The sequence below is a fragment of the Phasianus colchicus genome, chromosome 3, assembly GCF_987193195.1.
Source record: "Phasianus colchicus chromosome 3, bPhaCol1.hap1.1, whole genome shotgun sequence".
NCBI lineage: Eukaryota > Metazoa > Chordata > Aves > Galliformes > Phasianidae > Phasianus > Phasianus colchicus.
Genome location: NC_143438.1, coordinates 44,690,716 through 44,713,122, shown reverse-complemented (window position 1 = coordinate 44,713,122; position 22,407 = coordinate 44,690,716). Strand labels below are relative to the sequence as shown.

The 22,407-nt window shown below is 37.3% G+C and overlaps 1 protein-coding gene across 2 annotated transcripts in view; it reads left to right on the top strand.

The window, feature by feature from the left end:
• Window positions 1-22,407, top strand: part of ANKRD12 (ankyrin repeat domain 12) — a 61,605-nt gene that overhangs the window by 16,913 nt on the left and 22,285 nt on the right. For both annotated transcript variants that reach the window (XR_004166276.2, XM_031588947.2), the window contains exons 2-5: window positions 1,882-2,018; window positions 10,014-10,161; window positions 17,661-17,807; window positions 18,796-18,996. Coding sequence is in view for 1 of the 2 variants with exons in the window: in XM_031588947.2 (XP_031444807.2) it covers window positions 1,932-2,018; window positions 10,014-10,161; window positions 17,661-17,807; window positions 18,796-18,996 (583 nt within the window). In the remaining variant the exon portion in view is untranslated. The remainder of the gene's footprint in view (window positions 1-1,881; window positions 2,019-10,013; window positions 10,162-17,660; window positions 17,808-18,795; window positions 18,997-22,407) is intronic.

Sequence of the window (22,407 nt, the reverse complement as noted above, 5' to 3'; positions counted from 1 at the left end):
CAGGTCTAGCACTAAAGAAAATATACCAGTTAGTTACCTGTGTCAAACCAAAATAGCAGCCCTGGTCCTATTACATCAGCAAATTCTCTTCATGATGTTCCCAAAAATCTTAGCTTAGCTTAGTAAAGCAGCAACAAAACATCACACCTGAAACAACACCTAGCTGACATTTAGCTAAATAATTACACTAGATTCAATAAGACTGTGATCCTTGAAGTATTTGTAGCATGATACTTCAGCTCAAAGCTCGGGGTGTTTCATGGGTCTTTTTAAAATGAAGTCAAATGCAGTTTTAATTTTCACATGACCTTTTCCTCTTGGCACTCTTACAAGTGCAAGTCAGACGAATGAGTTCAGCAAATGACTTTGTAGGGGTTTTGGTCATGACACTGTTCTTGCTGTAGGACATATTTTTTTTCTTAGATCTCTTGGTTTTAACTTGGAGCTGGAATTGGCTTTTGACTTTTAGCTAAGCCACAAATCTTACCACACTTTGGGATTTATGAGGAGCAGTCCACAGTGGCTTAGCAACCTGCTTGACTCTTAACATGCCTGAGCAGAGTGAAAGAATCAACAGCACACCTCCAGAGAATTGAAATGAGTGTTTGTGAGCTTCTCCAAGTCAGATGAGAGTTCTTGATACACATTTCTTTAGGTTAAATTTCTAATGTTATTTGCCAGGTTTCCTTTAGCCTTTTATTTAAGTGGACAGCTGAATTTGCCATGCTTATTCACAGCCCATTGTAGCTCATGCCTTGGCAACTGCCCTAACCAGAGAACATGAAGAGAAGTGCTAGTGTTTTTTGCAATTCAGAATTTGTACAACTGCAGTTGTTTTTTTTTGTTTGTTTTTTTTCATCTGGGCTCTCTTTCTTATCATAGTGCTTCATGGCTTGTGTAGTAAAAATTCTAGTGTGCTGACAGAATATTTTGGCCCTTCAGCTTATCATAACTTTTTTCTTTGTGTTAAGATCTTTGTGTCTCTTAAAAAGATAATAAATGATACTAGAAAGCATCAGACTAGATATTGCTGGCAGTGTTGTAAGTGAAAAGCAGTTTTCTGCTATGTTCCTGACATAAGTTTTTAGGACATCTTGACTTTCCTGTCAGGTTTTAAAAGTGCTTAGCTTGTCTTGAGGCAGAAAATAACAGCAAGTAACATACAAAATTCAGAATTCCATTATGTGTCACTTGGTGTGACACAGAGTCGAAATACCGCAGAGCTCTTAGTTTCGTATGCAGGTACCTATAATGATGGATTATGTAATTAATATGCTAGACAGTGGAAATTAAAGTTTCTACTTTCAGAAAGCATTTTTAAATCATCTTTAACCTTCTAACATTCTGAAACATTTAACATATTTTTCTTCTGATACATCTCTTGTTCCATTAGATGGGATAGCACTTCACCAAGATGGACCGTCTTTCTAAAATGTTTTAGATAGACAATATTTCAGTTTCCTGGACTAGAAAGATAAGCTTTTGTTGACTGTTTGTCCAGAAATGATTTTGTGTGTTCTGTTGGTCTTATTGCCTATAAAACAAAGTGACATACTGAACTGCAATGAGAGGTCAAATACCTGAAAGCTTTAAGTCTGTCAGAAACATAGGTTAGAAGGATGAGGCACTTCAGCATCTAACTTTGTGGTTTTGTGATGCCACTGTCTCCACTGGTAGCTATGTTTCTGGTTTTGGTTTTCACTCTAGGGTGTCAATGAACAGGGTACTTGGAGTCAGATATGGTTGTTAGTCTAGTTTTTTGGAGTAGTATTTAACTCTGCTACCATTTGCCGTAACATTTTTCCTGGTACGACATTGTAATTTATATAATTATTTATATAATTGGTTTTAGTAGTTGTTTGTTTTTTTTTTTTTTTCCAGACACACAATGAACCCACTGATACAAGACACAGCTAGTAAACAGCTATAAAATGCCCAAATCTGGATCTGCAAAAACAGCTCAAATAGAAAATTCTGACAGTGATAGCACCATGGTGGAAAAAACAACTGCAAGAAAGGTAATAAAATTCTATTCATGTCCATTTAAGTTTGGTGAAATAAAGAACATGTATTGCATCACAGCTTTTCCTGCTGTCATGAAAAATAAATAGTTATCTAGGTTCTGATTCTGAATGCAGAGAAAAAAAATCTAATGCAGTTTTTTACATGCCTTCATGTGTAAATTTGGGAACAGAATGTATGCCTTTTGTTGCAGCTTGCAGCTTAGTTCAAAAGGAAGCTGAACATGTTTTTTTTTTAATGCAAGTTAATGCATAGTTTTCATATCTCATATCATATGAAGTCTTTATACACTTTCAAGAACAAGGATTCATATCTAATTTAAATTTACAATGCTTTACTCTGTAACAAACACATGAAACACTTTTGAAGGGTTGTGGCAGTGCAGACCAAAGAGCAAACAAGTGTCTTAGATTCCCTTGTAACACAGGAACTTGTTCCATCTGCTGGGAGGATTTGAAAGCCAAATGCTGCGGAAGGGTTAAGAGTAACACATGTACAAGTGAGTTTGTGTTAAAAACTGTACAGTCCATTTTTGAGTGATGGGAAATGAAAGGATATGTGAGGTCTAGTAACACTAGTGAAAATAGTTTGTTCATAAATGTAAAGTATCCTATCACTTTGTAACTTCTTGAAACATGTTGCAAATAACTCAGTTACTGCTATAATTTAGCTCTGATGTATACCAAAAGGTACAGTTCACAATACAAAACATTATTCTAAGTTGTGTTTTGCCCAGTGGAGACAATCCATTTGTCTCCAAAGCAATGTTTAAAGCTATGTTTATAAAAGGAGATTGTGTCTGTATTCATACTTTCTATTATGTTGAAGTCCATATTTCCTGTAAGATCATTTGATGAGTGCATATAAGATGGGGAGATGAAAAAATGGGAAAAGATTAGAAGGTCCAGTGTGTGCTTCAAAATATTTGCCTTCCAAAAAGATTTATACAGAGCATTAGACTTTCTAGTCTCTTCTCAGTTTGTTTTATGGGGCCCAGTAAAGTGAGGCAAAGGCAGACACTTCTACGAGCTGTAATAAATTACTTAGATGAAGAGGAAGACTGTGGAGTAAAATGCAGAAAGGAAATTGGCTTACTACTAAACAGGTGGAATAAAAATATTTATTTATTCCCTTCTCATTCCTGCACCACCTTTGGCATATGGTCAAGTTAACTGAAATACTGGGAAATTTAACACTTGGAAAAAGAAGGGAATTTCGGGGGCTTAAAACTAGGAAGAATAGAAAGGTTACTGCAGTCAAATCTAGTGGATAGTATTGTCTTATTTACTTTCTTGTAAGAAAGATGCATTTTGGCAAGCTCTTGGTTATTATTAGTTAAATAATCCATCTAATAAAAATATTTTCTGGCATAATATCTTGTCAATGAAGTATTTCTGAAAAAAACAAAAACCAACCTTTTGACACCCTAGAAAATCTTGACAATACAAGTAACAACTGCAATTACTAGAAAAACAACTCCCTCTCAAGTTTTGTGAGTTTAAGAGGAAAAAAAATCTATAACAGATTACAATGAGTTTTCATCTTTTCACTTTCACCTAAGCAAAAATAGAGGGTTTTCTAAATTTCCTTTTTCAGTATTTCTTTGCTAAATATATGGTTTGAAAAGCTCGGAATGCATTTGCTTATAAAAATGTATAGGAATATACATATTCATATTTTTATAGTGCACATTGCATTTTTTTTCTTCATAAGCTCTGAATTTTGCACACAAACAGCTCTACAGTCTAAGTTAAAAATAGATCAGTTGGTCAAAATGAGTTTACTTCTCAGGTCACTTTTCCTCTTCTGTGCTCTACATCTGACTCTCACCTCCTCTCGCATGTTACTGTAGTGGAAAAATGATGCCAGTGTCCTGAAGTGGCCATTGAATCTGCAGCTACTGCCAAAGGAGCTGCCTTAACAGTGACGCTTGCTCCCAGTTCAGTATTTGCTGATTGCCTTGAGACCTTCTTCTCCAGGAATCTCCTGCCTCTGATCCCCATAAACTTCCATTTCTGTTACTAACAGTAGCAGTGCACATCTGCTGCATCATTTAACCTCCATATCCCATCAACTCTGTAAAACGTAGCTAAGCTTCTGAAACACAGGTATATTCTGGCAAAAGAGAACTGTGCATAAGTAACAGTCCTCTTGAATGAAGCTGATAATTTTTCTGGGGATCTGGGGATGGTGTCCTTTGTGAGCAGGTAGTGGAGATAGAAATATGCATATTTTTGTTTTAGAAAGGAATGAAGTAACATTCTACTTTTAGTAATCATATAAACCCCTTTCATTGTCACTTTGGTTCTGATGAAAGGTTTGTAAAAAAAAAAAAAAAAAAAAAGGTGTGTTATTAAAGACTACAGTACATGAATTAGAAATATGCACAAGTGTGCTGGGTTCAGATTCTACATTCTTCAATATTTGAGATTAATTTTCTAAGAAATGCTGCCTTCACTGGCTAGTTAAAGCCCAGGAGGAGATGGGAATCTGACCAAGAATATGGCTTTGGAAACGTGATTATGAACTAATTACATTGATACCAAAAAGTAAACTGGTAAACCGCTTGCATTTTTACATTCAGTCTTATTATCCATCCTGGAACACTGTGTAGTATGAGATGTGCAAAATGTAGGATTTGGCTTGGGGTTGTATGATATGATACTACTATAAATAACATGTAATACTGAAAATGTGAGGTGTTAAGTAAAATTACATAAATTTGTCTTGCAGTTAACGTCCTTGTGTCCACATTTTTAGCGTAATAAATGCAGTTTGGTGGCTTTGTCTTTATTTTGAGAAAAATTGCATGTATGGCAAAGATATTAAATAATCACTTAACAGTCACACGTGCTGTTTAACACATGAATAGACAATTGGCTGAAGTATTTAGCTGGCACTAGAATAATCTGAGGATTTTCACTTCTCTTAGGAAAAAAATAGACAAAATATTGCTAAAACGTCATTTTTTGGATTCAGCCTTTTATGTTATTTGAAATTCAACAGGATTACACTGAGATTTGTGTTTGAACCAGAGAAAATCGTGAAGACAAATCTATATTGTAGGAAAACATGAAAGTGGCAAGGGCTGAATTTACAGTGATAATTCTAGGTGAAGTATCTTTAGAAAGTAGTGGGAATTTATTTAGAACAGATTTTTCCTAGTATGTAAATATTTGCAACTATTAATTTAAAATCAATGTTTTAAGCATTAAAAATTTCATAAAAATGTTACAGGTTATTTAACCTAAAGAAAGGGAGGGGATGATGATCCGGGTATAAATATTACTAAAGCAAAAGTTTTGCTTTAGAGCAGTATTTTAATAAGGAAATATCTTAATGAATCTGAACAATTTCTTGTCTGTCCAGTATTCTTAGTGCTGTGTGACTAATGAATGACCATTTACACTGCCCTGAGGGATGTCACTGTCTAGTATTAGTATTAAAGGGTCCGGAGGTCTTCAACATTCAGATGATCACAGCAGTCCTTAATACAGGAGGGGAAAAAAAAAAAGAGCATTCTAACTACTTTTCATGTAGCTTTGGCTTTTTTTCTTTAAATTTGTATAGAATAGTGCAGTCAAGCTACTTCTGCACTTTGGCATTTAAATGTCTTTTTATTTGCTTCTGTGTCCAATTATACATGTTTGTTATTGGTGCAGAAATATCTCTGAGCTACTTCTGGAGCTTAATTTCACTGACTGTAAATGAACAGAAAATAGGTAGTTCAATTATAGATGTTCTCCTATACGCCCATAGATGCACTGTGGGCAAAGGAGTACTGATGTGAAATTATTTTCACGTGTAACATGCATCTCTGAAATGAACAGTGATGTTAAATGACACCACTCCCTGAAAAACTATTATGGAATACCCTTAGTTGGACCCACAAAGACCACGTCCTGGCTCCACCCTGACCACCCATAATTCAAACCCTGTGTTTGAGAGAACTGTCCGGATGCTCCTTGAACTCCAGCACTCGGGGCCGTGCCCACTGCCCCATGCAGCCCGTTCCATGCCCACCGCCCTGTGGTGCAGCAGCTGTCCCTAACCCCCAGCTGCCCTCCCCTGACACAGCTCCACGCCGTTCCCTCGGGCCCCGTCGCTGTCACACAGAGCAGAGCTCAGAGCTGCCCTCCGCTCCCTGTGAGGAGCTGCAGCCGCCATCAGGCCTCCCCTCAGCTCCTTTGCTCTGTGCTGAGTGAACCCAGGGACCTATACTGCTCCACTTATCTGTTGAACTCTAGACCCTTCACTGTTACTGTAGCCCTCCTCTGGATGCCCTTGAATGGTTTGGTGCCTTTTTCATACAGTGGGGCCAAACCCGCACCCAGTGCTGGAGGTGAGGTCACACAGCACAGAGCAAACAACCCCTCCTTTTGCTCAGTGGCAGTGCTAGGCCTGGTGCAGCACAGGCTATGGGTGGCCCTTCTGGCAGCCAGGGCACACTGCTGGCTCAGGTCCGAGTTGCTGTCAGCCATAACCCCCAGATCCCTCCTGCCTCTTGTCCCCAGGCTCTGTATATCTATAAAGGTTGCCCCATGCCAGGTGCAGCGTACAGCACTTGCTCTTGTTCAGCTTCATGCAGTTGGTGATTGCCCAGCCCTCTCTGCAAAGGCTCTCTGCCCTTGAGGGAGTCAACAGCTCCTCCCAGTTTAGTGTCATCTGCAGACTTACTCAATATATCTTCAAGTCCTGCATCCAAGTCATTGATGAAAGCATTAAAGAGTACTGGGCGTAAAATGGAGCCCTGCAGAACCCCACTAGTGGCTGCTCACCAGCCTGATGTAACCTCACTTACTGTAGCTTTCTGAGTCTGACCCATCTGCCTACTTCTCACCCATTGTATTATGCTTTTGTCCTGCTGTGTGCTGGCTTTTTTTTTCAGGAAGATACTGTGAGAAGCACTATTAAAAGGTTTGTTGAAATCCAAAGAATTACATCAGCTGGCTTCCCTTAGTCAACCAGGTGTGTAACCTTGTCATGAAAGGAGATTAAATTTGTTAAACAGGACTTTCCCCTTGTGAACCCATGTTGGCTGTGACTAACCTCTCTAAGTTAATGGCCAAAAGATATGGTATAAATGTATTCCAATGGTTAGCACATTAAGACAAAAGAAAAATGCTTTTAGGATTTGTTTTTCCTTTCACAGCTGATAAAATGTTTAGCTTTTATTGGCTGTGAAATTAGCTTAGCTCCTGAACAGAGGAATGTACTGAAGTTTCTGTTGTTACAAGACTTAATCTTTAATACTTGTCCAGTGAAAGTTGATACTAGGCTTACTGTGCTGTTCTAACAACCAGTACATTGCTATGTGAATTAGCTATATTTTCAGGTCTTTTCAGAGCTTAAAAAAAGTAATTGAGTAATAACATCCACGATAATAAAAGAAAGCTTATCTCAAATATGCTTTAGGGTACATGTATTTCTGTTTTGATTGCTTGTCTTGGGACCTAAAAGAAAAACTGGCTAGAGTGTGTACAGCAGGCATTCCACTCAGCGTTTGCATGAGATACTTTATAAAGGTGAGAACATAAGGAAACTTTAATTTATCTGATTTTTTACTTTAGAACTTAAATGGCTAGAAATCTGGAATAAATGGTAGATCTGTGGTTCAAAGCAGAAAAACATTATTTTGTAAGAAGCAAATTTCATTTTAGAAGACTCCAACAATATTTGTTCCCAAAACCATTTTAATACCATGCAGAATGTTCTTCAGAATTATCTTTGATAGATGAAAAGATACACTTTCTTCTGAGGCTTAGTATATGTGCTAGTTTACAGATTATATTGGACTGTGTTGTTTTTTTTTGTGTGTGTATTGCCATTGATTGTAGATGTACCATAAAATAGAGCTGGAATAGGATATCAAGATTGTACTGATTGCTGTTAGCCTTCTGAGACTGTTTCTGTTAAACAGATTACAGATGTCCTTTTCATAGCACTCTAGCATGGTTTTGCTAACACCAAAAATTCTTGTTGCTACACCTTCCAGTGAGGCATGCATTAAATGTTGAGATGTGCAGCTGTAGTTCATCCATTTGCCCCAGAGCAGAGTAAGCTGTGCTTGATTCTTGACAAACCTTGGCCAGACGTTTTCTGTAAAGCCTTAACTGGTGGAAATTTCGCAGTCTCCTCGGGAAGTTTGTTCTGATAATTATGCTGACTGTTGTGGAGTTAGATGCTAAGCGAGAGGATAAATAACCTTTCCTTGTCTCTTGTTTCAGTCTAAAACCATCAAATGTTCTTTAAGTATAGCGAAAATGGAGAATGTACAATGCCCTTCTTTTTGGAGCAATAGTTTATGTATCTCAACGTTATTTTGTTTTTATTCTGTATTTTATTTGGTTAGTAGTTTTCTGACCTTCCTTAGAAAATCCACAAATGTTCTAAATCACAGGTAGAAAAGATATAAGCTTTGTTGTAGTTTCATTTCACAGATCACCTGAAACTAATTAATACATTTGTTCTGGCTGAATTTTGTACCTTGCTTGAATGCTACAGAAGAGATGTCTGTGCTGTTACAGGACTGGAAGTAGGTGAAACAGTGAATGCTCACTCTTTGAGCTGAAGAGCATGTTCTAACCCACAGCACTTGCTACTTTTTGCCTTCCTTCACTGGAAGTTTAATCCGAGAAGCTGTTAAGAACTTATTTTAATGTGCAGTCTTGTGATTATATAGTAAATTACTTGTAACAGTTTGTGTAACCTTTTTTCAATTCTATTCCTTTTGTTTTGTGCTTAGACTATTATTCAAATTAGACCACTTTTCATATTTGCTAGTTATTTTATTAGTCACTTGCTAATTCTCTTTTCTTCTCTCTCTTGCCCAGTTGTGTGGGTTGGAAAGTCAGCCACTGGTTATTACTGTCATTCTCAGAGGCTCTTTAGTCTGTTCAGTAGGCTTTATTACTTGTACATATTCACTGCCAAATGTCTATTACCTGGGGTTGCTTATAGTTTTCTCTAATCAGAGTAGGAGCAGCCTTTTGTTTTTCACAGATTGTCAAGTAGGGGTATGTTCCTTTTCCACCTTTCAAAAATTAATTTACTAGTTTTTTTACTCAATCATCTGTTGATTAATAGAGCTATGGAGTTGTAGTTGATACTGCTAGTACATGGTGAAGAGAAAATGCTATGTCTCTGTACTGTCTCTTGATTAGTAAGCAAAAACTTTGGGCTTTGCAGAAATTTCTCTCAAGCAGTCATCTCACTAACTTGTTTTTTTTCCTCATAGTTCAACCTCCTAGATTATGAAATATTTGAATATTTGAAATATTATGAAGTTGCTATTGTGCCCATCCTGTTTTTCTCATGAAGTATGTTTTATACGTCTAAAATCCCACAGTTCTGCATTTAAACATTCCAAATAACTTGTACCTTTTTTTTTTTTTTTTTCTGAATTTGATACCGGTTAAATAATTTTCTCATAGGTTTTCTACAATCTTAGTAAATTTTGTTTCGGAAGTTGATACACTACGCTATTATCCTTGTTGAAATGAAGAGCTTTGTACAGGAATGAATTTGTGGATGGGGTGGAGGCAGGGGAAGGCTCTTAGAGGTTTTTGTTATTGTATTACAGTTCACAGTCTGAATTGAAGTGTGAGCTTTTAAGGTGTTTTTAATGTGATTACTATGCTATAGTCAGAGAAGCAAACTGGGGTGGTCGTTAAAGACTGTAAGACTTAGCAAACTCTTACCAATTTGTGTTGTTACTTTGCATTTAATCAAGGCTCTAATAATGAACAGCAGTTCTACAGTGATGTATCTAGAAATGCATATAACACAAAAGATTCTCACTTGAAAAAGAAAGAATTGTCATTGATTATTTTAGTAAAATTACTTTAAAAGGTTTTGAAATGAGCTACTATGTAATACACTCTCTTGCATACACATACACTTTTCACATAGCACTCTTTGCAGTCTGTATGCATTAAGAGACTATTCTGGTATATGCAAAAATTACTTAGTATACTTTTTATTTACATTAGAGCAAGGACAAGATTGCATCCTACAGCAAATCTCCAAAAGTGGATAGGAGCGATGTGGGGAAGGAGATGAAAGAAAAGTCTTCCATGAAACGTAAACTTCCTTTTACTATCAGTCCATCCAGAAATGAAGATCGCAATTCAGACACAGGTAGAACATTTTATTTCTTTGACTAATTATTTGTTGATAAAACACATCTTAATTTAATCAATTGTGTATTATGTTTTTACAATGATTTTTTTTTTTTCCTATAGAAAAGGATAGGAAGTATAAGTGTTGTTTCTGATTGTTCCATCTGTCTGATAAGTTTTCCTATCAGGTATTACCAAGAGCTTGTGTGCTAGTGTAGTTTGTCTGCATTTTCCAGTCCTTTCCTAACCTCATTCTTTTGTTTCTATTTTATTCATAAGTCTTTCTTTTCATTGTCATCTTTGTAAGTCCATTTGCTTAAGCAAGTAAACAGATGAAAATATAATGTAAGTGCCTTCATTTGAAGCCTACTGTAGCATTTTTGGGAGAGGGAGAGTGGGAAAGAAAGGGAGATGCCCTGTCCTCTGTGTAAAAGAAGTTGCTAAGTTATGGAACTAATTGAACTACCTATGGAGAACAAATGTTTATTTCAGTTTAATCATCTCCTTCGATCTGTTCAGGATATTTCTTCTGCACAGGCAAACAGTTTTTCCTGACTTTTCTGTATATTCTATTAGAATGGATTTCAGGGCTTCAAAATACGGCTCTTTTCTAGTTAAGATGAAAGAATCTGGGTGTTGTAATCCCAAGAGTACTGTTACCTCTTAGGTTAGGTAATTAGACATATGCCACAGTCTTGCAAGAATTCCTTTGCCAGCAAGACAATAATCATGCCCTCTTGTAAGGCCACCAGAAGATATGTTCTCATAGGTTCACTACTACAGTTTCTCATACAGTGCTTGTTATAAAATTTTTATTTTTTTTAGAAAAGTTCTGTTAACATGCATAGAATTAAATGCAAGATAGAAATATATACTGATGTACATGGTTAAGTTTTGTCTAGGATTGATTTCATGCAGATGGTTTGGTTCTTAGATGTTACATATATATCTCTGTTCAAGAAAATATGCTATGAAATCCAAATTAAAAATAGCTGCATTATAAAAACAATACTTCTGGATTTAGAGTTCAGTTTTTAGCGTGTTTATAGAATTCTGAAGTTTTACACTATTCATAATGCGACTTGATTCTGAAAAGACCATATTTAATTTACAAGTACACTCCCAGCATTTGATTTGTTAAATTTATTGCTTGGTATTATACCATAACTCTTTTTCCTCATGGAACTAAATATATTTGGAAGTCATTTTAGCGTTTGTCTCATGCTTTGTAAGTTGTAGCAGAGATATGGATAGCAAACATTGCTGCTTGTTCTCTGATTTCTGAATGCATTGCTGCTGAGATAGGAAGACAAGATAACTGTGCTTTTTGACAGATGAGGAACTTGGTATGTAAGCTTTCCACAGGCCATAAGGGCTGGAGCTCTCTAACTCTTGTTCTTTTAGCTTTATCATATGCAGATTTATTTGCAGTCTTGAACTGTCTTCTGCTGTTGTCAATAATAAGATATTTCTTTCTTGGTGTATATCACTTAGTCTTTTAACTTCCATTCGTTTTATGGCAAGCTCTTCTTGGTTTATTTCCTTTGTCCACCGAAGTGGTTATTTTATGAAAAAATATTCTGTTAGCTTGGCATGGTTTGTTTTGAGAAATCGATATATTATGCTATTTACCAGTTTATTTTCCTAAAATATTTAGAAATTAGTTGACCCAGAATTTGTAAGTTATTTAAATCCAGAAAAATTGGTATATTGGTTATCTTGGAGTATAATCTATCATGCTTAAACTGTCCTAAAATAATTGCTGGTGATTCTGATGTTTTTCCTGCCGGTAGAATTAAGTAAATTTCATGAAGTTCTTCTTCCAGGAAAAAAGAAAGGTTCTTAAAAGGACCTAAAGCCCTGTTCTACATAGATATATTATTTTTAAACTTTATTTTTTAAGCATTGGATTGAAAGGTTACTTTCCTACAAGGAGTGTTATCCATGTAGATTTGGCTGCGTATTATGAAGGCTATTTAATAAAGATGATTGAACATGAATCCATTTGAAGAGTTTTGATTTTATTTAATAAGAAGTAAGAAATTCCCTGGTGTTCTAACCACTGACAAACACCAAAAAGTGACAAGAAAGCGAATATGAAGGAAGATATTTGGGTTATATGTAGGGGATATAGGAATATATATTGGGATATGGGGTTTGAAAACTGAAAGTATTCAAAATCTAAATAATGATAATAATAACAATAACCTTCCATTTTTTAAAAAAGGCTTTAGCAGTCAATTTTACAGTGAAATTCTCCATAACTGATAATATCTGCCTATTAAGGAAGTTATTATCGTTAAAATTGTACAGACATCAAGATGACAGCTGTGAAACGTTCTCTGCTACCACAAGATAAAGAGTATCTAAATGGCCAGGGCTCCAGATTAAGTTGGAATTTTCCTGCTGATTGAAGCAAAGCATTCTGTGAGATGATGGTCCTGCAGCAGTGAAAACAAATCTTAAATATATTTTGCAGTAAGTTCAGTGGAAGTTCCTGATTATCGAAGAGAATATCTTCTTACAGGATGGACTGTGACAAATGAATTACGAGGTGCACCTGCTGCAGACTTGAACCGCTTTTATTTTTGCTTTGTTATTGATTGTATTCATTTTGTGTGTTGAGCTTTTCAGACTTTCTGAAAACACCTATGAATTCTAATATAAATTTTAATAATTGTCTCCCTTGGCTGGTAAGGTTCCATAACTTGGTGAGAAGAACTGCATTTTTATTTGGTCGTTGTAATTGGTAACGTCTAGAAATGTTTTGCAAAAGCTAATCCGTCAGTGAGTTGGATTGTTGAGTAGGACCTTGAGGTTGTTTGACAAAGCTTAATATGACATATGAGTAAATTGCAGTAGTGATGTTTCTAGAAAATTGATTAAAAAAGAAAAGATAACAGATAGAGACCTGTATAATACACATACTGTAAAAAAAACCTGAAATATAATCAAAATATTTATTTCACTATTTTTTTGATGTGTTATTTTTCCAAGCTGAATGTACCTATAAAATTTAAGGAGTAATTTAGAAAGAAAATGAATGCATTTTTCTGGAAGAGAATCATGAGCACTAAATAGCATAAGCTATGAAACAGCAAATCATGCCAGACAAACGGAAATGCATTCTTTTGATGGAAATACTGCATTAATTGATGAAGGATACAGATTATGTTAACCTTAGAGAGGGAATGGCATAACCACCGTGAAAAGCACAGTGAAAACTTTTACATTTCATTGTAGTTTTTTCTTTAAGTTTTCCTATATGCAGATTTTCTACAAATAGGATAGCAGTGTTGAATGTACTTTTAGATGTTCAGAAATGTGAAATGCACACAGGTTAGAAAAATCTCAACATTCACGTATGTAAAAGGGATCTTGTTGTCTCCTTGCATCCTTTTAAACATGATGGATATATTTTTTTAGGGTTTTTTTAATATGTACACAGGTCTGTACCTTTCCATTCTTAAAATGATCTTGGTCATAATTGTATTTGGTTACTGTGGAATTTAGGATGTGCACTCCCTACCTGCCTTCCTGTGCCTGAAGAGCATTGCATTACTGCAGCCTGTCTATGTAATCAAGCTTAGAAGATGAGATTTAAAGAGAGAGCAAGGAAGGCGGAAAATGAGTTAAAGGGAAATAAATGAAACAAAGAGAAGCACAGAGAGGGCTGAAGACGGAAGTGCAGAAAAACAGATGATAACAAGGATCAGTTCAGGACTTAATGAAATATGGAATGGCTCATACTTAGAAACCTCAATGGGACTTAAGCTTCTTATATGCCATTTCTATTAATTTTTCCTTCTCTGCAGAAAGTTAGCAAAGTCTGCTTCAGAGGAGTCTGGCAAGACTTTCATCCTTCGCAGATGGCAGACTTTTAATAAAGCTTTTGTCACACAGGTATTTTGAGGTTGAGATTTAGGACAGGAAGCTGGAAGACCAATATAGATTACAGGGATAGTAATGAAATAAAGTTGCTGCTAGTGTCCTGCCCCAACCTTGATATGCCCAAAATACTAACATTAACTGAAATTGGATGAACGGTACCTACCAAATGGTAACCAGTTACAGCAAGAATAAAATGCAAGGTGTTTTGCTAAGAACTAAAAAGATCAGTGTGGCAATCACACTTAATTAACTAATAGTTAACAATCTACAACCACGTTTTAGTATTTAAGTGCTGTCAAGCACCTCAGCCAGCCACAGAAGAGGAAGTGGACACAGCAGTTCTTCCTCCTTATTAAATTCTGCCTATTTCTTTGTGGGTAGTAGTCAAGTCTGGAGGGCAATACAGTGTTACGCATAACTGTAGGGTGTGGAGTCATGTCTGACTTTTTACAGGCCTTTTGGGAAGGGGGGAGATGGAGAATCTAGCAAAAGTAGAGGTTGTGGCAGAATGAACAGGATCTATGGAAAAGCTAATCACGAACCTGGGCTTTTAGAGAAAGCAACCAAGGAATTATTTATTCAGAATTTTGTTGTTTCTGTTAATTTGAGTCTATTTTAGAAAAATCTCCAGGCTTTTTCTTCTTGACAGTATCAGTTAGACTTTTTAAAAAAACTCTTTCAGAAGTTTTAATTTCAAATCACCAAGCATCCAAATGACCAGGTCTGCTTTTCAAGCAGTAGTCTTAGCAGCTCTGAAGAAAAAGTTAGATATTTTAGATCCAACATGTAAGAAATGTGAGCTACTTGGACAATAGAAACAAGTATTTTTCAAGATAGCAAAAGAGCAGTTGCCTGGAAAGCTGAGATAACTGGAAGAAATCAATGGTCTTGACTATAAATAGATGCAAGCTAATATCTATATTCAGAAAATACAGACAAAAAGTACTTACCAGATAGGGAGATGTGTGGAATAGTTGTACGAGAAGAAATATGATGGATTGAGGTGTATTGTGCTTGTCTTATATTAAGATCATGAGATGTTGTTTCACTTAAAAGCTGTGTAGTCACTACTCACAAATCAGCTGTTTTGTTATACTTCAAGCTAAATGCTTCTGATTGGTATAGGAGAAACTGATAAGGAAGAATGAAGGAAGAATATTTGAAAAGGATGGAAGACAGACCAAAGTTTCCAATTTGCACAAAGTTCTAGTTTTTAAATTTGTTAGGATATTAAAAAGTTGTCTGATTTCAGAGCACGCTTACCTGATCTGGAGATCAGTGAGAATTCATAGGTACTGAATAGCTTTAGAAATTATCTGTTTATTCAAACGTGTAATTTTAGCTCCTGGCTGAAAGCTTAGGCTTGGAGTATTGTTAAAGAGCTTTAGTAAGTATTGATAAAATGAAAGAAGTTACGTACATAAAATATATGAAATTGCAGTATATTCTTGAAGGATATATATTTTAGAGAAGAAATTGCTCTGACTTCAACTAGCAGAATAAGCTTAAGAAAAGCAATGATTTACCCCATTATCTAACAGACGTAAGTATGAAGTTTTACTCACTTTTTAACATGGTATCTTAAGAGAGGAAAACTAAAGGAGAGTGTCAAATCTGTATTTGAGGCTGAAAGTAAACTGGTTGATCATAAATATGTTGTTAAGTATCTCCCGTCCCTGAGCCCTGCATCCCTACACCTCTGGGTGAGGACTGGGGTGGTAAATCCCCTCCCGCTGTGAGGACAGAGCAGGTCCGAGACCGCCTCATGAGACTGAGTGTGTACAAGTCTATGGGGCCGGATGGCGTGCATCCCAGGGTTCTGAAGGAGCTGGCTGAGGTGGTTGCCGAGCCGCTCTCCATCATATTTGAGAAGTCGTGGCTGTCAGGTGAGGTCCCGGATGACTGGAGGAAGGGTCACGTCACTCCCATTTACAAGAAAGGGAGCAAGGAGGACCCCGGGAACTACAGGCCAGTGAGTCTCACCTCTGTGCCTGGGAAGATCATGGAACAGATCATCCTGGATGACATGCTTGATCACATGAGGAAAGGGCATGTGATCCGTGACAGCCAGCACGGCTTCACCAGAGGAAGGTCATGCTTGACCAATCTGGTGGCCTTTTATGATGGAGTGACGGCATCGGTGGACAAGGGAAAGGCGACCGATGTCACTTACCTAGACTTGAGCAAGGCTTTTGACATGGTCCCCCACCACATCCTTCTCTCCAAACTGGAGGGATGTGGATTTGATGGGTGGACCACTCGATGGATGAGAAACTGGTTGAAAGGCCGCAGACAGAGGGTGGTCATCAATGGCTCCATGTCCAGGTGGAGGCCGGTAACGAGTGGCGTCCCCCAGGGGTCTGTCTTGGGACCGGTGCTCTTTAACATCTTTATCAATGACATCGATGACGGAATTGAGTGCACCCTCAGCAAGTTTGCTGACGACACCAAGCTGAGTGGTGCGGTCGACACGGTTGAAGGAAGGGATGCCATTCAGAGGGATCTCGAGAGGCTAGAAAGGTGGGCCCAGGTGAACCTGATGAGGTTCAACACGGCAAAGTGCAGAGTTTTGCACTTGGGCTGGAGGAATCCCAGGCATCCCTACAGACTGGAAGGAGTGGTCCTTGAGAGCAGCCCTGTGGAGAAGGACCTTGGGGTCTTGATGGATGAAAACTTAATATGAGCCAGCAGTGTGCCCTTGCAGCTTGGAAGGCAAATGGAATCCTGGGCTCCATCAAAAGAGGGGTGGCCAGCAGGGACAGGGAGGTGATTATTCCCATCTACTCTGCTCTTGTGAGGCCCCATCTGGAGTACTACGTCCAGGTGTGGAGCCCCCAGTACAAAAAAGACAGGGAGCTGTTGGAGAGGGTCCAGAGGAGGGCCACGAAGATGATCAGGGGACTGGAGCACCTCCCCTATGAGGACAGGCTGAAGGAGCTGGGCTTATTCAGCCTGGAGAAAAGAAGGCTGTGGGGTGACCTTATTGCAGTACCTAAAGGGAGCCTACAAACAGGAGGGGAATCAATTCTTTGAAAGGGTGAGTGACAGCAGGACAAGGGGAAATGGTTTTAAGTTGAGGGAAGGGAGATTTAGGTTGGATGTCAGGGGAAATTCTTTACAGAGAGAGTGGTGAGGTACTGGAACAGGCTGCCCAGAGAGGTTGTGGATGCCCCGTCACTGGAAGTGTTCAAGGCTAGGTTGGATGGGGCCCTGGGCAGCCTGGTCTAGCACTAGGTGGGAAGGTTGGTGGCCCTGCATGTGGCAGAGGAGTTGGAGATTCATGATCCTTGAGGTCCCTTCCAACCCTGGCCATTCTGTGATTCTGTGATTCTGTGACTTGATTCTCTGAAAATTGGAATTGTGACTTAGTCTTACTGCTGTGAAATAGGTTTTTCATCTTTTATAATTTTTTTATTCATTCCTTCTTTTAGCCTGGTAGCTTTTATCCTGGTATGATTAAAACAGTTAACCAAATGTAATGCAAATGCAACAGTTTAGAGATGCAGTTTCTGCTTTCTATCAGCTGTCATCAATCTCCAATTTGCATACATTGAAAGGATGGTTTTATTTCTAGAAAAATGTTATAGTATAACAGCAGTTTGAGTCTTTTAACATTAATATTTCCAGAGAAGGAAGGTCCGGAGAAGAAGAAAGTGAAGAAGGATGCTGGAAATAAGAAATCAACGCCAGTTAGCATCCTTTTTGGTTATCCTCTGTCAGAGCGCAAACAGATGGCACTTCTTATGCAGATGACAGCAAGAGACAACAGTCCAGGTGATCCTACAAAGCTAACACTTCTTCTTTCCTTGTTTTATTCTCTCCCCGTTTCAATACTATGAACCCAGCAGTTTTTCTAAATCCTTGATTTCTATTGGAAGACTTTTGAATTATTACTAACTCCATTAAAACTCCATCTTCTATAGAAGAGTAACTTGCTAAACAATTCTTGACCTTCTGTATTTGTTGTATGTAAATGTTTGCATTATGATAGCTGTGAAAACTGAAAATCAGTTTTCTTCCTTTGATTATTTACTCAGATGCAGTACCATACATTTATTTAAAGTGAAATGATATCTATTTTTATTTTCATTTGGAAGCTGAGTAATGTCTTTAGGATTTAATAGGGGAGGGAGCTGCCTTGTTTTTTGACTTGGAGTTTCAAACTATCCATGGTTCAGTTGTAAATAAAAAAAAACAAAACCTTTTTGCATGATGATGTTTTACAGGTGTTTTTACAAAGTCTGCATTTGCAAGTGAGAGGCTGCTTCTTTTTTTTTCTTTTTCTTTTTTTTTTTTCTTTTTTTTTAAGAAAGAGAACCAGATAGCTGTGTCTCGCTGTTTAAAACTGTTTATATGTAGAGAAGGGGAAGACAGTTTCACGGCAAGAGGAGGTTTATAAGGCTCCTCTGAAATACTGCAGGAGATAAAGGCATATTCTTTATTCTCTCATGCAGGGAAAATCTATTCATATATAAAATACTGGTGATGCTTTGTCTTGTTTTAGAAAAAAATTATGCCACAGTATGTGAACTTTTGTAGTTTGGATAGGATTCATCTGTTCTTGAAACCTTTATTTAAAATAGTAGAACTTTGCAAGGCATCCTTTTTTACATTGCAAGTAGCCATTGTATTGATACTTGCGAAGTGTCAATCACATCCCTAGTTATTCACAAATAATTGTCATCTTTGAATGCAAGCATTAAAATGAAGTAAAAATACTGCTGAGTAAGTATAAATGACCATTTAAAAATTTACTTTGTAGATTCCAACTTGAATCATCCTCTGCAAACAACACCAGCACAAAAGAAAACTCCAAGCTCCTCTTCAAGACAGAAAGACAAAGTTAACAAGAGAAATGAACGAGGGGAAACTCCTTTACATATGGCAGCAATTAGAGGGGATGTTAAACAAGTTAAGGAGCTTATCAGTTTAGGTGCAAATGTGAATGTAAAAGATTTTGCAGGTAAGTTGATGTATGTTTGCCTAACTGTACAAATTCAGAATGAATCTGAAGCTATTAACAGAGGTTTAAGTTGACATGCTGTATGCAAATGAAAAAAGTTTCAATTTATTTTTTTCTATAGCAGTGGTGGTACTTGGATGCTAGTACATGGTTTCTTACTAATATGGCGTCAATCTGTGGAGATTTCAGTTGTGGATAGGACCTTTCCATATAAAAATGTGTGCATGCTTGCTGAATTTTGAAGAATTATATTAGGCAAAGTCTGTGACTGATAATGGGATTATAGAACATGTGAAGACAAGCAAAGGCTAACAAAGGGTAGCATGTAATGTACGTTGTCTTACTGGAACAGCTAATATGCACCAAAGCAGAACCAATGTGGGGTAGATTACAGTTGTTGTCAAGGCTTAACAGTAGTTTTGGTATGTAAGTATCTGATTTCATCACTGATTGATAAATGTTAGGATAAGTTGTAACCTGTAACGTATTTTTTTAGTGCCCTTTATTTGATATTTTATTTTATTCTGTATTCTTTTAGTAACCTTTTGATAAAGAAATGTCAGTACTGCCTGTCTCTTTGTAAGACCTCTTAAATGATTTTTTAGAACCTGATGGCAAGCTTCTGCCTGTTTTCCTTTTCACAGTAATTACATCTCTATGCGTTTTTACTAAAACAAAACAAAACAAAAACAAGCAAAACAAAACAGACCAAAAAAACCCAACAACAGCAGAGTAAAATGTGAGACCCACAGAGTAATGTCTCCACAGAAGATACAATTTGTAGTTAGAGTTCAGTAATTGACAGTTGTTGATTAGCCAGATACCAAATGAAATGCATTTACATACTGAGATAAGTACTTGCTGTTTTACCTTGGCCACTATGAAAAAATGTAAGAAGAAGTGGGGTATTAGATAGAGATTTGTAGCTTTGAAGGGGGTTGAGGTAATTAGGAGGGGTGAAACAGTGAAGGGAAAGAAAGAATAATTTAGGGGATGTAGGGTTGGGTGAGATGTGAGGGTTATTGGGTTGGGATCTAGGAGGCATCTGTAAAAGGTAGGTTTCGGTAGTTGCTTTTCACTTAAATGCAAGGACAACTCCTAAAAAATTAGAAATACAAATGGTAAGTGCACATTCTATAAGCAGCATCATGAACTGCCCCTAATTGCTTCTCATCACTAGCCATTAAGTGTTGGGTTTTTTTTCACATTCACAGTAGGAGTAAGTGGATTGTGGGAAGGCAGGGAAATAAGAAAAAGAGCAATGTCATTGGTTGGTTTTTTTGTTTTTTTTTTTCCAAAAAGGCTGTGCTCACAATATGAAGGATAAAACTTGAAGGAAATGTGACAAAGTTCATGCCATCCCAAGGGAATAAAGAAAATTCTGAGAGTACTTGCTGGTATTGTTAACTGGCAGAGCTAGCAGAATAACGTCTAGAGTGTTTATAGTCATTGCATAATGGAAGCAAAAATACAGTGGAAGTCAGAATTAGAATTTTGACTAAATCTGTGGAGCAGCCTGCTACAGATGCTCAGTTTGTAAGTCTGAATGGTTCTAAGGAGAGTTATATTCTCTTATGGGAATGATGAGATGAGGTAAAGTTGCAGGTCTCAGTGAAGTTAAGAATGATGTGATATGATTAGCTAACATCAAGAGAAGATATTATTGAGATGGACTGAACTTTTTATTGTAGGTAAGAAACAGATCAGTGATTTCTTGGGGTAAATGAATTTGTATTTGAAGATGAGGCTGCCCAGGGCTGCTTTATAGAGGAGGAAGAGAAAGGAAGCAGAAGCAGAATCCAGTGGAATCCTCGGAGAAGCTGAGAGGGGGAGATGAGGATATTCAGAAGAAGGCAGAACCATAGAATCACAAGGGGAATAGAAACAGTTCAAAAGGAGATGTTGTGGGTTAACTTTGACCAGCTGCCTGACGCCCACCCAGCCACTCTCTCACTGCCCCTTTTTGAAGAACAATAGAGAAAGATGAGGAAAAAACATCTTGGATCAAGAAGATCCAAGAAGGTAGGAAAAAAGTTTTAATAGGAAAAGCAAAAGCTGTATGTGCAAGCAAAGGGAAAAGGAATTCTTTCACTACTTTGTGATGTCCTACAAGTTCCTGAGAACCTGGACCTCAACATATTTGCTTTGGATGGTAACTGCTATAGCCACAAATATCCCTAATTTCTTACTCCTTTTGTTGAGGTTTTTATTGCTGACCATTACTTCATAAATATGGAATATTTGGTCCAATTGGGTCAGCTGTCCTAGCTGTGTCCCCTCCCACCTTCTTACCCATTCCCAGTTTGTTTATGTGGGGGAGAAGGGCAAAGAGAGAGAGAAAGCCTTAATGCTGCAAGCACTGGTCAGCAGTAGTCAAACCACTTGTTTACCCACAAATGCAAAGCACAGCACTATATGGGCTGCTACAAGTTAACTTCATAACTTCATTCCAGGCAGACCCAGTACAGACATATAACTAATTTTAGAAGTAGGAGAAAAGATGCTTGAGAGCTTGCTCTGGAAATCAGTTAGGAGCAAGTCATTAGGAATTTCGCTCAGAGCACTGGAATAGATGTGAATAGATAATAGAATAGATCAAGGAATCATAGAGATAGATCAAGTGAGATCATCTCCATTGGTAATCCAAAGTGAGAAGAAAAGGTTGCTGAGCTTCAAATTCCTTGCATTTAAGTGAATAAAGGAAGAAGTCAAGAAGAAGGGGAAGATTTGAGGAGTGAGTCATGAGTGGAGAAAAGTAAGAATTTAGGATGCAGTAAAGTTCAGAGAATTAAGAGTTTTTTAGCTAAGAAGTTGGCAGAATGAAAGGAGGAGAAAATGAATTAGTAATGGAGGAAGTACCCTGCTCATGGAGTATTTGCCAGAACAATATTGCTGTGTGAGAACTGGAGTAAAGGAAACAGATGTTGAGAGAAAGCCAGGACTAGTGTTGGCTGGCTAGATATTTTGATAGGATAGAGAGGCAAAGCAGTAAAACACTGAGAAGTATGAACTGCAGAGAGAATTAAGTATGTCATTGTTAGGAGGAAGAAGACAGAGATCAAAAGATTGGGAGCAAATAATGTTTTTGCTGTGGATGAGTGGAAAAAAGACAAATGTCAAGAAAATGGAAAGAAAAGGGTTGTAGCCAGGCAATGCTAGAAGTGAATGAGCCAAGTGACGATGGAAAAAAAAATAGTTTTTGAAGATCAGGAAGATATGTTTTATTACAGAGTAAGTTAGAAGCCTTATTTTTTGTTGGTGGCGGTTGATATTTTTTTGTTGTTGTTTGGTTGGTTGTTGGTTTGATTGTTTGTTTGTTTGTTTGTTTTTAAAATAAGTATAAGGTCAGAAGTTCAGTGAAAGATGAAGATAAGAAATTTCCTTAATGAAGGACTAGATAAATCACGGGTT